Genomic DNA, 16533 nt, shown 5'->3' with positions numbered 1-16533 from the left:
TGACATTTCTTGTGACTTAGCTGAAGTCCCAAAAGTATATCAGTGACATAATCAAAAAGCTGACCTGTACAATGGCCCAAACTTGGAACAAGCTTCACTATGTAACGAGAGCTGTTTAAATGGCATTGCTTTATTTTTAGCATCTCCTGTAGATGTTTTTGTAAGCTTTTCTTCCCCTATCACTCCTGTGAAGTAACCCTTTTCTTGTTAATAGAAAAACATGTGTTTTTAAGGGAGATAACATCTCCTCCCATTTGACTCAAAGGTTATGACATATTCTCAGTTCACTGGTTTGTGTCTCTGGACATCTGTGCTCCTGAAATAGGTACCCTTGCAGTCATCTACAAACAGCTTATACTGTTAGGCTCTGCACAGTTAAGGTACAGAGATGCAGCTGTAAGTTGCTGTGTTTTGATTTAAATGCTTGTCTACAAAACCCCTGGTATATTGAAATGAAACTAACTTTAAGTGATGAACTAAGAGTTCAGCAAAGCTTCTGCTGAGACAATTGTTTGATCCAAAATCGAATTTCTGCTTTAAGCCAAGGCATTTAGTTCAGGGACCAAATTTAGAAAACTTAATGTGTTTTACATGAGCCCTTCATGGGCTGGGAAGAAATTGCTCCTTATCACCTCAAATAAGAATTCCCTGGCAGTCTGCTTTCAAAGTTCTGGTTTTTTTATTTCCCTCAGCATTGTTTTACACAAAGAGCTACTAATGGTATAAAAACGAATTTTGAAATAGTTGCCATTGTTTTAACATTATGGAATTTGCTTTATCTAGTGGCTCATTCCTGACAACTGTTCTCTCAGCAAACCAGAGTACTGAGATAAAAAGTTGATAAATATTATCAAAGTTCTAGGTGTCGTTTTGACTTTAGCCTCCAATCTACCCCTAAGTTAACTTTCGGTCATATTTCAACTAAAGAAAACCTGTCCCTATTTGTCTCGCATCCACAGGTGACATTATCAAACATCCTTCTTCTTTCTGTGTATGGGTGTTTCATGTTTCCTTTGCTACCTTGTTAAAATTGTTGGAATATTCATGAGAGAGAATGATGTCCAGATGGAGGTTCTACCTGCAGATGTTAATCTGGACAGACACAGATCAGCTCTCATTTGTTTTGGTTCATGGAATATGGCATTTGCTCAGTGCCTTTCTCTAAGTCTTCTGCCTTTCTTCTCTCTGTCTTCCTTCTTCCCACATTGTTGCCTTTCCTTCAGGTACAGCAACAAGTGGAAATGGAGACTTTGGTGACTGGAGTGCCTTCAACCAAGCTTCTCCTTGTCCCAGTGCTTCATCTGGAGAGCTCTTCAGCAGCACAGCACAGCAGCCAGCTATAGAGCTCTTCAGTAGCTCACAGCCAGCTTCTGGCCAGCCTCCACCAGCTTCAAATTCTACTGATCTTTTTGATTTGATGGGCCCCTCTCAGACAACCATGACCTCTTCACAAAGTATGAATTTCTCTATGATGAGCTCCAGTGCTGTGGGTATCGGTTTACCCATGTCAAGGTCACAGGTATGCTGCTGTTTGTACAGTTTGCTAATGACCTTCCTCAATTATTCTTTTGCTTTCTCCTTAATCACAGCTTTGAAAATTAATCCATTCCAATCCTTGAGTCCCTACCTAGTCACTCACATGTTATGTTCAGCATTTTGTAAGAAAGTTTTGTCCAAAAATGTTTGCATAGCCTCCTAAAAAGAAAAGGTGTCAAATTTTCTTGAAAAGCCTTTTATGAGCTAGTCTTCTCTGAGATGATCTTCATTGTTCTGTGAAGCATTGCTGCTTTGTTGGGGAAGACAAGGTTGATGATATTTTAAACCTTAAGGCCATCCTCCACAGAATGTTACAGGTTTCCAGCCTCAAGCAGATGGATGTCAGGTCTGGTCTGTTCTCCAAAACACAGAAGTGCCTGCTTCAGTGGAGAGTGGTTTTGGAAACCTTAACAGGTCAACTTGGTGTTAGGAAGAAAAAAATCAGTATGTTTGAGTTCAAAACTTGACTGCAGATCATCACTGTTATTCCACATGTTGATATGGGAGCTTGAGGCTAGCTTACAAAATATTCTTTCAACCCATTCTAATGGTGTAACAGCACATGGCAACACTGCTTTGGAAGAGCTGATGTTCATGGCTAAAAATCTCATTGGCTTTTTATTGTATTCTGTAGAAAAATTAACACTTGTTGTTTAGGCCTGACACCTGTTGGTAAATTGTTTAAAGTGGATCCCAACAAACTTTTCTTTTTTAGCCTCTGCAAAGCTTGAACACTATGATGCCGAAGCCTAACCCTCTTTTTAATGCAAGCACAGAGATGGTCCAGAAGAATGCAAGCAAAACTCTACCCTCAACTTGGTCAGATCCCAGTGTAAATATCAGTTTGGACAATTTAGTACCTGGGATGCAGCCTTCCAAACCCCAACAGCCATCACTTAATACCATGATGCAGCAACAAAGTAAGTGATTATTGCACTGTTTTGCATGTGCACTGAGCTCTGTATGTGTTTAGTAGGTTGTCCTTGAGATGGAGTATTCTGTCACTTAATTATCGTAATTGTTTCTTAACTACTGCGATGCTTCTGACACAAGTGGTAGGAGGCTGGTATCTATGTGTGTTTTTACTGTAGAGGTTGCACCATTGCTGTTTCTTTATTTCAGGCTTCCTGATCTCTAGAACTTCTCTGAAATATGTATAGTAGCATATAGTGGTATAAAATGCTATTTAAAACTTATAAAAGTTTTGAGACTTCACATAGAAAATGGAAAAACAAGTGAAATAGCTATGTTTTTGGCCCTCATATCTTTGTTCGCAGCACTTACCACTTAAGTTTCTTAAAACATATAAGCAGCTTCAGCATCTGATTCTGATTAATGATTTTTGCATTCTGTTCTCTTTGCAGATATGCAACAACCCATGAACGTCATGACTCAAAACTTTGCAGCCGTGAACCTCAGTCCCCAGCCTAACATGATGCCTGTTCGACCCCAGACAAGCCCATTAGTGGGAGGGCCCATTCCTGTGGGGATGGGAATGCCCAGTGTGATGTCAGGTACAATGGGCATGACCTCCATGGGACCCACACCTATGATGAACCAGGGAATGATGGGAATAAACATGAACATGGGAGTGCCAGCTACGGGAATGAGTTTGACGGGCACAATAGGAATGGGGGTACCCAATATCGCTATGACCTCTCTGACTCCTGGGACTGTACAACCCAAGCAAGATGCCTTTGCAAATTTTGCCAATTTTAGCAAATAAAGATTGTAAAATAAATAAATAAAATGAAATAAAATAAATGGGCAGACTGAATGAAGGATTTTTAGCTGCACAAATATAGCTGGGGGAGGGATGGAAAAAAACTGATCAGTACTTTTTTTTGTCTTTATCAGTTAGTGTCTACATGAAGAACCAAAAACTATTTTTAAATGTTGAAATAACTGATGTTCAAATTCTGGAGAGGTGAAAAGTTCTTCTAAGATATGCTAGATTATTTGCAAAATAATTTGTACTGAGACCATCAAAAAACCTTTCCTACATAGAAGAACCAATTTTAACTTTGAGGCTTGATGGAAGACTGGAATGGGGGTTGGGTAAAAATGTTTGAATCTAATTTTATACTTTTCTTTTTTCTTGAAGAGCTTGACTTTCTTTTCCCCCTCTCCCTGATCGTTTTGTCATAGTTGGATCATTCCTTTTACTACCACTGAGTCCACAATTGAAATCACTCAAGTACTATGATCATTTTTTTATAAGAATATATATTTTTGTCCAAAAATGGCTTACATATATGATTATGGCTAATTCAAAGGGACCTGGAATGTGTATATACTTTTGCTAATGTTCCAGCCACACTGCTATATTGCCCAAATTTTTATTGTAAAAATCCTCTCTCAGCAATTTGGTGATCAACAGATTTTTGGGGTCTTAACATGCTTCTGTTGTTATAACTGATATCCAGTGCAAGTCTGGGAGAAGCTTTATCCAAGACTGCTGGAAGGTTTCCTTTCAGAAAACTCCAGAAAATGCACTTTCTTGCAGTTTTTTTACAGTGGCAGTTAGCATCCTTTGTACCACCAATATCCCTATGGAGACTTTATGGCATAGGCAGCAGTCAAAAGGCAAAAATATTTATTTTTTGCGCCATTACAAAAAATTATGAGATGAATTACATGTAAGTTATTTAAATCTATAACCCTACCTAATCCAGCAGCATTGGATCTTAGCTTTTTATACAACATTTGGCAATTTTGGCGATTCTTTTCTGTAAATATGGCATTAGCATCTGTGGAATCCAATAGAGGAGTAAAAAATATATATATTAATAAAGGAAACCTGTAGCAGTCAAAGATTTTACTGATTTACTGAAAACAAAAGAATTAATTAAGGTTTTTGGGGTTTTTGCTTTTTCTTCTGTAATTCTACGTTTAAGTTCACATGAATCATGACTCTAGAATGTGGAATACATTGTTATATTCACAAGCTGGGAATATTGTTAAGAATAAGCACTATACTATAGGTATGAAATTTTCTTATGTTGTATCTCTTTTTTATTATTAAGTTGATAAAACTTTGCTTTGATTGTATTCATAATGTTCTGTACTACATAACATTAAAATGTTCATTAAAATCAATGTTGGGTTGCTTTTCCTTTCATTCCATTTGACGTTTATGAGAGCATTTGGGAAAAAAAATAATTATAATTTGGGCAAAGTAATTTTTATAAATAATTTAAAATTGTTTAATGACTTCTTATCTGAAGCCTTTCCTATCTGGCTCTACTGTTAGGAATTAAAAATGAAGCAGGCAAGATATCCTGACCCGCTCCAGCCTTGCTAATGCTCCATCTACAACATTTCTAATTAGGCAGAAATTCATGTACTTCAGCTAAGTGGTAATGAAAAGTGATTCATTTGCTGAATAAGAGATGAGAGTGAGTGTAATTAGCTGACTGCGGTTTTTAATCTTTCAACAATTCAATGTGTTTAAATTAGTTTCAAAGAATAGGAGCTTTCAAGTGTTGTTACATCAAAGTAATCAAAGCAGGCTTTAACGGCTGAGTAGGAGAGATCGCTCTGGTTCCTGTTCCTGAAGCCTTTAAACTTATTTGGAATAATCATCTTCAAAACCTCTAGTCCTAACAGATGGGAAGATTCAAACTGGTTCAATATATGGAAAATTGTGCTGGGAAGAAAGCTAGTTCCTGGGGGGTGGATGGGTGGCAAGGAAAACTAAACCTCTAGCCAATGCTGCTACCTTAGTTGTGCTGAAGGGGTGCAGTGCTGCTCAGTAGTCTTTAGAAGGTTTTCTGATGGGTGGATGAGTCTATTCGTAATGCTCTTCTCTTAAGATAAGTTTAGGTGGTTAAATAGTTTGCTTTGAGTTGAAAGATCATGTCCTTGTTCAGGTTGCTCGCATCTCTTCAGAGGAACCAGTGATTTAGCTTCTAATCAAGAGATTAATTATAATGAAGGACATTTGTCAGGGGTAGAGTAACTCCAGTGGAAAACATTTGGTCAGTTTAGAGTGGATCTTTGTGGTTGTGTCCATTATACCTTAGTCAAGGGTACCTCAGCTTATGGAGCAGTTCTAGTACTGAACTGATTCACTGCTGCTACCATACATTGTTCATCTTATGGATCAGTTTCCTAATTATGAGGAAGGTTGTATGGAGCATGAAAAGAAGGGTTTTTTCAGCCAGCCAGATTGTCTGCAGGTGGGTGAGAAGGAAGTCCTCTGAACCAAAATAAACATCAGATAAGAAAACCCAGAAAGATTCCTTCAGAAGGTGGTCCAGGTGCATCCCCATGCATCTTCAGCCTGCAGTGATGAGAGCCTGTTGCATGGAAGTTTTGTCCCATTCTTCCCTTGAGTTAAAAGACATGGACCACATGTCACGGTGCTTAGCAGAATACGGTTTACATCTTTAGGTAAAGACTGAATGTAAAATGGGTTGTGTTTGCTTAAAACACTATTGAACTTCAAGATGATTATCATACAATGTTTCCATCTCTGATATTTCAGGTAAGAGCAAAATAATGCATTAGAAATCAAAATTATCTTTCCAGGTGAAAATACAAATGAGGCAGTGCATGAATGATGACAGATCTACCATTTATCAGCTGCAGCCTAATATAACCTAAATCATGCTACTATGTTAGTAGAACTCCTTTCTTCATGTTTAAAGCCACATCCAGCTGTAACTGCGAACTGCCCAGAAGCCTGGGTTTGGCTGGCTGCGTGCTACATAGCACTTGACTACACGGTGTACTGGCATGCTGGCGTGTATTTGGCTTTCCCCCACTGCCCCTTGGCAAAAATCTGACTTCCTTGCTCTTCACAGACTCTTCACAAGTTGTACTCTGCATCCCTTAAAAAAAAAAAAAAAAAAGAAAAGTGTGTTTATATTATTGTGGTAGTGTCCAAAGTGCACAAGGTTTAAAAACCCAGACTGTAAGCCTTGTGACCACTGCCAGCATAGCTGAGCAATCTTTTTGCACCATGCTGAAAAGCAGCAACTGTCATAGGAGTTTGGAGCTTACAGGGAGTAAATAGAGGGAATTAACTGTTTGGTCGTAAGGGGTACACTTCTACTAGCTCTGGATTCTGTAGCTTCTGAACTTATTAAGAGTTCACTTAAATTAATGAAAACCTTTGTAAAGGAGAAAGGGGCATCAGAATCCATCCCTGGGTGTGTATTTATGGAATCATTCAAAGAATGCATCTTGATGTGTACAAAGGAGTAATAAATTCCAGCACAGGTGCAAGTTCAGTGATAACTAGAGCATCCACCGTGTTCTACAAAAGAAATTATATTCAAAACAGCTAAACAAGGGTATTTATAGCAGCATCTGTTTCAGCTATATCTGTCAGCTAAGAACAGTCTGACACAGCTTGAGGGAGGTGGGGGAGGGATTTATCAATGAAGTGTTTACATAATGCAGGCAGGCATTGTATACTCAAGGTGATATCAACTATAACAGGATAACAAATATCTAAAGACAGTTTTATTCTCAGAGGCCTTTGCTCTAGGAGTCACTCTACAAAATTGCCTCCACGTTCCTCTGTGCATGACTGTAAACACTTTTATAGCATATGACATTTTATCATACCATCACTTGGTTCTGATTAAAGCTTTTAATGGAGATGTGATCCCCCCCCCAATTTTATTCCAAGCTGTCACTGACTAAAATTCAGATTTTTTTTTTTCAGGCAAACCCATTGCGTTTCATTGTGTTTGCACACACATTGAAACTCTTTGTTTTAAGCAAAATATTTAATTTGACTGCAAAGGAAACTTTTTTGGGTTAGTACTCAGAACTGTCAGCACAGTGAAAAATCGCTTTATTGTACAGCTCCAGGTACTTGCTGACAGATTTGACTGGCAAAAACTAAAAGTATGAATGAGAGAATTGGAAAGTAAATACTGAATACCTGTATGCTTCCAATTATTCCACCTAGGAGTTCTGCTTGCAGCACAGGATCAGTAGTTGCCCTCTTCTTCCTATATTGGTAACTGAAACGCAGCTCCTTCTTGGGGAGAAAGCACTGTATGGCCTGCTCCTCCGAGGCTGGTGGGGTAGGATGAGATGGAGCGAAGGGCCATGCGCTATGTTCCCATCAGTCAGAAACAAAGACTCAGCGTGAACCTTTTTCCCCAAACCACTTGGATTTGGAGCTGACTTTAATGTTTTAAACATTTCAGTGGGAGAAGAGCTTCCTGGGGGTGGTGGTAGGAGGATGGTTATTGTTCTAGTCATGCTGCTAAGACCTGCCTTTTGGGAGCTGCTTTTAGCGCTTTGAGGAAAGAAAGAAGAAAGGAAAAAAATAGTAAGTTGCAAAGACAACTAGGTGAGCCTGGTTAATGTTGTGAGACTGAAAAGGATGGCCTGTGGAATTTGTAAGTCAATCTGTACAGCTTGTTCAATGATCTGGTTACAGTTTTATCTAGCTGGGATGCTGTGGAAGTTTGCTTCTCCATGTAAAATGACCTTTAAAAATGGAGATGTGTCTCATTTTCATTTTTTATGTGCTTCTGCATCCACTATTCAGGTAAGGAAAGATAAGAGGTAAGAGAAATTCTGCAGAATGTGGAAAAAGAAGAAAGGTGCCTTTGCAGAACTTCCTGGATGTCGGCAGCTTGGGCATTCTTTACATGGAGTAATCCAGGTCTCTACATCAACAGAAGTTCTGCATGCATACAGCACAGCGAAGGCTCAGCTCTCTTTTTAAAAAAAAAAAAGTCTTTACTCCTCACAAATTCGCAGGGTTTTTTGGTTTTGTTTTTTTTTTTTTTTTTAAAATCATGCCATAAGGTACTGGTTCACTAATTAACTGGTTCTTTAATAGAGCTACAATTACTTTGTTTCATGATAAGGGGGAAAAAAAAAAAAAAAATGCATTCTGAGACAGAGCTACTTTCGACATCTGGGAACCTCCTAACAGCTGGCTATCTAATGAATATGCATCTGCTTAAGAGGCTGTAGGCCATTAATAAACCAATAGATATAAAACAGAAACAATCTTTGTCAGCTTCAAATGAGATTGGATGCAATGTGCTGTGAAGTGTCACTGTCACATTGAATCGAGCTGCGGAGGTTAACAGTCGCTCCTTGGTACCAGTGGCTCCGTGGCGGAGAAGGCGGCTGCAGCCTCACGACAAGGGGCTGGGCTCACAGCGCTTTGCGGGTGGCTTCTGCTGCATTTTGCCTCCTTATTTCTCCTGGTACCAGTTGTGTCTGAGGCACTGGTGACCTTTTATTTGCAACTCCAGCTAGTCTGTCTGTCTGGTTTGGTTTGACAGAGGAGGATGTGGTTTTTCCTACACAAATGATTTGAGCGACATGGGAATCGATTGCATGAATAAATGACTGGGGAGCAGTTACAGGAATGTGATAAAAATGCACCTATTTGATTGAGACCTGGGCTTTGTAAGGAGACTAAGAACACCCCCTGAGCCATGTTGTACAACAGGATTGTTGTAGGATGAAATAAAAACTCTTAAAAACAGTGTCTCTGACCTCATTTGACTCTGTAAATATCTCTGACCCCTTAAGAGTTGTATCTGCACTTGTTCTAAGGTGTGTAGCATCGTATGTTGTCCCAACCTGTAGCAATATTTGATACCTTACATTTCCTTCTATTTCCTTTCAACGCCTAGTCACACTGAACAGCAGCCTCTTGAAGCAGTGATAATTATTTTTATGAGAAATGTTAACTAGGTAGAATTTTCGTAAAAGAAAAACTATGATTTCATCTTAAGCCACAGTAATGGTACAAGTTACTGTCAGTTACTGAATAAGCCGTCTGCAGGCTCCCCTGGGGCAGAGGTAGGGGCAGCTTTTATTTTTGGTTCTGAGGAACTGGAGTAGCAGTCTTGCACCTCACCTGGACTCTGCTTTAGAGCCAGACTTACACCATATACGTTTTAGTTCCCAAGAAACTCTGTAAATTGAGATTTGGAATTGTTTTCTTTGCAACTCAGTCGTAAAGGGCAATCTTACATTTAGCAGAAAGATCACTGTAGCATTAAGCTTTTTGCCCCCTGATTTACGCGTTTTAGTTACGAGAAAATAGAAGCAAGAAAAGTTAAAAGGGGAATATGAGTGCACTGTAATTACTGCAGATCTTTTCTAGCAACTTCTCAAGAGAGAAAACTATTGCACCCTGTATGGTCACATTGATATAATTTAAGCCAGAATCTGTTAAAAAGATTGACTTAATTCCTAGAATAGTATTTTTCTTACCTTCAATTACTAAGTCTTAAAACAGAAGATTATTCAAAGTCTGTTTCAGAGTTGCAGCCACACTGGTGACAAATTTAACTTCTCAGACTTCAGGTTTTACATCAAGGGTTGGCGTAAACTGGAGGCGTAAACCTCTGTGCTACAGACAAGCATCTTTGTGGGTTTTGCAGGAGTACAATTTTCTATTCTTGCTTCGGAAGCGAGCGCTGCTGCACTGCCACAGCCCGTGTCTCTGGGCAGGGGCAAGTGCTCGTCCATTTTGAGTAGAGCAGGTAGGTCACTGGTTAGCAACCCACATTCCCTCCATCAAGAGCTCTGCCTTTCATCCCAGCATTAGCAGGACTAAGATGTTACAGTTTTATCTTTTTTGAAACAGACAAAAGAGCAAGCTGTAAAGGAGGGCTGTCTTTTTAAATACTTTAACTTTTCAAGGTCATTTGTGGAGCTTTTATCAATCAGAAAGCTAAATTCATACAAAAAGTATCTATAATGAACCAAGCGTATCTTGAACCTTATCCCTTCAGCTGAATACGAATTATCTAGGAAGGTGCTTCAGTGGCCGCGTTCATCGAGTTCCTGTGAACATTTATAAAGTAAGCAGAGAAGCAACTACTATTGTAGTTTGGCGTCTATCAATTTATTGTCTTTTTTTCTGTAATTGATTTATTAATTATAGCATCTTAATGATCTGTTTAAAATAAATAAACCATTTACACGATTTCAAAGGTATTTTGTGATGTTCAGCTGATATTAAAATAGCACCAGCCTTATGTGCTTTTTCAGCAAGTGACCTAATTAGTTAATAAAGTAATTGAATATTAAAAAGGATGTTGCAAGTGATTAAAATTTAAGAGCCTTCAGAACATTATTAAAGCTATAAATCATACATCACTGTTTTAATTTGCATAGCTACAGAATTACTAATGGTCCCACATGCATAAGCTACTTGGCAATTAGTCTTTTAACAAACTGTTGGTGATACTATGAGGTTACCAAAATCTTTCCCCATTTTTGATTTGCAAACAAAATCCAGAATGAGAAAACACTAAGGGTTAAATTCCTAAAAGCCGGGAAATTTGGTTTTTTCGCATGTGTCTCCACCCTCACTTCTGTTCGCCCCTTGTCCCATGCCCTACCGGCCAGGGGACCACATCCTCCGAAGTCCCACATCCTCCCAAGTCTCACTGAGGTGTAAAAAGGAGAGGAGCAAGCATCTGCCTTCACCTTGAGCTTCCTAAAACTGGCTTCCAGGTGGTTTTCCAGCCCAGTCTGATGTGCACAAACTTCCCTACCTGACACTGGGACATTCTCCGTTTTTGTCTCATATGTACTGCTGTCACGGTGCCACTTTTGTTCCCCATTACCTGGACTCCAGGTCCATACAGCGCTGAGGAGACAGCAAAGAGCAGGCCGCTGACGGTAGACAGTCGTACTTGATCTTTGTCCCATGGATGTTGTCTCTCGGCTGCAGCAAAGAGCCAAACCGGGTGCTTGGCACCTTCCACTCCCTACACTGGGGCTTGCAGCTCATGGGAAACCTTAAGTATCTGCAAACAAAAAAGGGTTGGAAACGTGTCACTGATGGAGCTACCTGCTCTGCCTGCGCCACTGGGTACAGCCCCTTCACCGGCACAGCTGCGGCAGCGAGGGTCAGCGGCCCACGGCCTGAGTTCAAGGCCCTGGGCTGGCTGCAGGCAGGAGGAGAGGCAGGATGACAGTTTTCAACTTAATTAATTGAGACAAACTGCTTTGGCCAGATATGCCCCGCCGGTCTCTCCTCTCGCCAGCAGCCAGCGTCTCTTCAGTGATGGTTCCCGGCCTCAGGAATGCCATCCAGTGGGGTATGGTCCAGCGCACAGGCAGGGAGCAGGTCTGTCTCTGCCTTTAGGACTTGCAGGCTGACAAGAGAAACGACGGTGCTGCTGGCAAAGCAAATGACCTGCTGTGCAACGGAGCGCAACCCCGACACCGGGCAGTGAAACACCTGGAGCAGCCGAAAACTGGCAGGAGGGAAAATGGCCAAAGGCATGGCCATGGCCAAGCAGCCAGCACAACCGCTGTGTGAGCTCAGCAGCCTGTTCCCCCCCCATTGCATCATTGTCTCCTCCCTGCACCGCGCAGCCCCTGGGCTCCCTTGGCCCCCCCAGACTTGTTTGTTTGCTCCCACTCCAGGGACAGACAGACTCACAGCAAAGGAGGGTGCCTCAGCAGTTGCTGACTTCCCCACCTTTTTTTCTGAGAGAGGCAGGGTCTTCTCTCTCTTTGGGAGCTGGGACTAAACATCCCAGCCCCCTGCAGGAATGCAGGGGCTGGCACCTGCGTGGCTCTTGCTCCCCAGCTCCTCCTTCCCTCGCACACTGCCCTGCTTGGTCGCTGCAGGTGGGCTGCTTGCATAAGCTGGTACCTTCACCTTGTAAGTCTCAAGTCCTTATTTTTTTTTTTTTTAGTGGAGCAAAAAAAGACATTACAGAACAGCATTTACACACAAAACAAAGATGCTGCTTCCACCCTGTCAGCGGAAACCTTGATGTAGTTTTAGCTATTAAAGTGCGCTGGCTGCGACATTACCAGAATTTCTTTTTGTGCTGCAGAAAACTTTTCAGGAGCTTCCTTTGAAGCCTTTATTGAGGTCAGGGGCTGCAGCCTCTTGCAATCTTTCCATGTCAGCCTGCAGCACTTTTTGAAAGCCCTTACGCTGGATATTGTGACAAACGCCAGCTCTTTGTTCATTAGTTTACACTTGGTAATAGATGTGAGGCCAGGGTAGAGGACGGCTCTCGGCAAGCGATTCACACTCTGCTGCACTAACATTTGCCATGTCTTGAATAGTTGGAGACAGTACAATCCTCTTTTAAGGGTCCGTGTTTTTAATTAAAAAGCAGCAAGCTGAGGAATGGGTGATTTCAGAGCATTTTGACCCAACAAGGAATGACAAGCACAAGGCTGCTTTTAAAATAAATTAATTAATACCACCTATCTCACCAGTATAAAACTGTCAGCACATGAGGAATGTGGGCAAACCCCGATGCAAGGCAGTTTTGTAAACTAGGCTACGTACATGCAAACGCTACTGTGATACAAGCAACACCCTGAGTGCCAAAGGCGAGCTGGAAGAGGCTGGAGTTGATACCAATTCACACCATTGGTCTGATTTTAGGGCAAGTTACATCAACGCCCTCTTTCAGTGCACCTTGACTCCACCACTCAGTTTCACTTCAACATTGCAACATCACCCACTGGTGCTCACAAATGCAATGTGAGAAGGGGGCCGGGGGGCTGGGAGCCGGCGCTGGGGTGACACACCTGCCTGCAGGTGCCTGCAGGTGCATGTTTGGACAAGCATATTCTGCACAATTACAGATATTTAATTTTTAAACATCTGGTTTACAAAACACTGCAAACACATGCAATTGGAGAAGCAAACATAGCCGGTGAGTCTCACCAGATAACCCTTTCCTGACCCACGGTCGGTAATTGTCTCATATTCCACATGCAACCCTAGCAGCTTGTTATGAAAAAAGCCCATTCTGTATGGGACCCCTTCCCTGTGAGACAGTCCTCCAAATGAGCACAAATAAAAGACATTTCCTTCTCTCAGACTGAAACACTTCCATTTTTATGGTGGTCACAAGAGGGCAAGTTGAGGACTTGTCTCACACACCTACTTCTGCAGCTCACGGCTGGGCTGCGGAAACAGCCAACGCAGCTGAAAACCTTCAGGAGCAGCTGGGCTGCGAGGGCGGCCCGTCTGGCTTTCAAATGTGCCTGTGCAAATGTGGTAGAAGGTTTTTAGGCATGATGCTCAAACCCCAGACCAAGATCTAACCATAGGCCAGGAAGCACTGTCATCTCACATACAAAGAGTTTTTCAAGCCTCCCAAAATACTGATTCACCCCAAAGACAACTAAAAGTGATACTGGAAGAGTTACTGTCAGAGTATGTTCCTATTGCATGCCCTGCGATAGCATCTGCACCAAAACCTTGACTTCCAAAAAATGATGATAGCCACGTTCCTGAGGTGTTAGAGCAGCTAGCAGGAGAGGCATAAATGTATTCCCTTGAGTGTTGTTTTGAACCTGTTTATCCCTGGGTTTGGAACCATGCCTCCCAGCAAAGCCCTGGGTGCAAGGAGATCCTGCTGAGAGTCCCCACCTTCCTTCAGCCTCCCACTGCTCTCATTTTGGAGCCTCCAAGCAACTAAAAATAAGTTTTCCTCCAGTTGTTTCTTCCACCATTTTGACAACTTTGGGGTGTTGCCTAATATTTGCCTGCTTTTACCCAAAAGAACCAGCAAAGACCCCTTCTTCCCAGCAGAGCAGCGTAAGATCAGTAACTTTCTGCTTTCTGGTTCATCTTTTCCTGTGCTTGCAACACAGACCACAGCTGACTCCAGCCTCTGCAGCCACAGCATCGTTTCATGCTCTCTGCTGAGCCCAGCGCAGTATCCTGTTTGCCATCCTTCCTGCTGCTCTATGCCATTAGCACAATAGTATCAGTTTTTCCACTCAAACTCCCACATCCTTTTACTGATCAACAACACATCGTATGATTGTTCCATTGACCACACTCTGATGGGAAAAACTGCGCTTGAGCCTCGTCCCCCAGAAGGGCAGGACAGAAAGGGACTGGTTTCCTTCTTGAAGCCTGTGCTGGACCGTTTACAGATTGCTCTATTATAGCATCCATATTCTCAAAGCATATTACTTTATAGGATTTACTCCACTGCATCACTGTGTATAAGTGATACACGATTTCCGCCTGTAAATATATGGCAAGATATGGATACCCACGGAGCACTGGGCACTGTTTTACAGCCTGGGCAGCATCTGCTAGCGGTCGCTGTTTTTCCAGCCGTGTTCCAGTACACCCAGCACCAAGCAGCACCGACTCCTGCTCTCCTCCCACAGCCAAACTTTCTTCCAGCCAGGGTCATCATCCACGTCAGACAGCTATAGGATGTCTGCTACTCTTATGCCCAAACCCACACACAAGTTACCTGTGAGAGCCACGCTGCCGCTCGGCCTGCTGACGGTCCCCTCTGCTAAGGGCTGCCTCCCAGCGAGGTCTTCAGATTTGTGTCTTCATGTTCCCTGTGGCAAAGCCGGTGGCGTTTTGCCTACGCTGGTGCTTCCTTTGCAGCCTCCGGTGCAAGACCCAGAAATCAGTTTACAGCGAACGCCCCTAAGCCAACACGCAGCGAGACATTTTTGGCCAGTTCCTGCCGTCGCCGCCTCTCGTCAGCCCCTGGCCTGGAGGTGAGGGCTCTTTTCCAGTGACTTCAGCCGTGCGATCACTCCAGGAGAAGTATTTTTATGGGGGAGCTTGATTAGGCTGTTGAGGTGGGAAGCGACGCGCTGCGGGGGTCTAACACGTTAACATCTCACACGAGGGCTGCGGCGTTTGGGGCCTGCCCCAGGCACCGCCACGCAGCGCCTGATGAGCAGCCAAACCCCTGGGCTTGAGCTAGGTACCAATCCCCATGGATCCCCTCGGGATTTCTGGCTGCCCCCGCCTCACCACCACCCATCCCCAGGGACATGGGTGGGTTCCCGCCTCACCACCGCCCGTCCCCAGGGAGACGGGTGGGTTCTGGAGGACACGCAGCGAGGCCACCCCGGTGTCAGGGATGAGAGGGTGGCGAGACCCACCCCACCACCCGCACGGCCTCCTGCAAGCGGTCAGATGCCCTGAATGGCGTTTTAAGGGCAACCTGTTGCCGCCGGGCCCAGCCGCCGGGCCCCGCCGCCGGGCCCGGCGGCGGGGCCCGGCGGCTGGGCCCGGCGGCGGAGCCCGCGCTTTCCCTTCAGGCTGCTGCCACCTGGCGGGGGAGCGGGAGCAGCGGGCGCAGGGTTTCGAGTTCTTCCCAGAGGGAAGAGGTGAGGGTGAGGACCCTCCCCAAGGAGGGTCTTGGCAATTGCAATCCAGCCCGGCTCCCCCCACCCCCAGCCCTCTGAACAGCGCAGCTGAAGGCACCCCCAGTTCATTGTAATCATCCCTCGTCCTGGAGAGCAGCGGATTTTCTGCTCCTCAGGGCAGCCACGGCGCTCGGCGCAGGCCGCCTGCCATTTCCATCGCTGCGCTGCCCGAATTTGAAAGGAGGATCTGGCCGGCAGACTCCCAGCTGACGAAAGAGCGACCTGAAGGGCTGTAACACATAGGGCGTTCTCGAACGATCTTTTTGGAGCACTTAGTGCCCATGGAAGAGAGAAATCCAGACCCCGGAAAATTTCTCCGGTCCTTTCCCAGAGAATAGGACCACCCTACAGAACAGGAACGCACCTCGACCCCCGCTGTGGTGCCCATCGATCCCCTCCCTGGGATGGGTTTCCCCAGAGGGAGCACCGGGCCTGGGTCCTCCCTCTGTTTTGGCCCCTTGAGTGGCAGCTGCAGGAACAGGGTCGGTGGGGTTTGGAGCTATAGAATCATAGAATCACAGAATGTTTTAGGTTGGAAGGGACCTTGAGAGATCATCGAGCCCAACCCCCCTGCAGTAAGCAGGGATTGAACCTGTGAACTTGGTGTTATTAGCACCATGCTCTAACAAACTGAGCTAACCCGGAATCCAGATGACCAAAATTATGCCATAAAAGCCTCTGGGCACCTGGCACAGGTCATTCTTTACACATACAGTCTGGATTCAAACTATAAACAGGTTCTGAACTATTCACGCTCCCAAATTACCCTTCAAAAAGGATCTGCATAAATAGTAGTATCCCAGAGCAATTTCTTTACAGCTCGACCTGCGCGCTTCTCGTGGGGTTGTTACGGGAGACGTATGCAGGCCC

General features: G+C 43.8%; 1 protein-coding gene across 4 annotated transcripts in view; it reads left to right on the top strand.

Moving 5' to 3' along the window:
• Positions 1-4528, top strand: part of CLINT1 (clathrin interactor 1) — a 53973-nt gene extending 49445 nt beyond the window's left edge. For all 4 annotated transcript variants that reach the window (XM_075714989.1, XM_075714988.1, XM_075714990.1 and 1 more), the window contains 3 exons: positions 1224-1519; positions 2252-2456; positions 2901-4528. In XM_075714989.1, the coding sequence (XP_075571104.1) occupies positions 1224-1519; positions 2252-2456; positions 2901-3262 (863 nt within the window). In that variant the 3' untranslated portion in view covers positions 3263-4528. The remainder of the gene's footprint in view (positions 1-1223; positions 1520-2251; positions 2457-2900) is intronic.
• The last annotated feature ends 12005 nt before the right edge of the window (positions 4529-16533 follow it).

This window comes from Pelecanus crispus, chromosome 8, assembly GCF_030463565.1.
Source record: "Pelecanus crispus isolate bPelCri1 chromosome 8, bPelCri1.pri, whole genome shotgun sequence".
NCBI lineage: Eukaryota > Metazoa > Chordata > Aves > Pelecaniformes > Pelecanidae > Pelecanus > Pelecanus crispus.
Note: the sequence above shows the minus strand (reverse complement) of the source record. Positions and strands in the feature narration are given on the sequence as shown.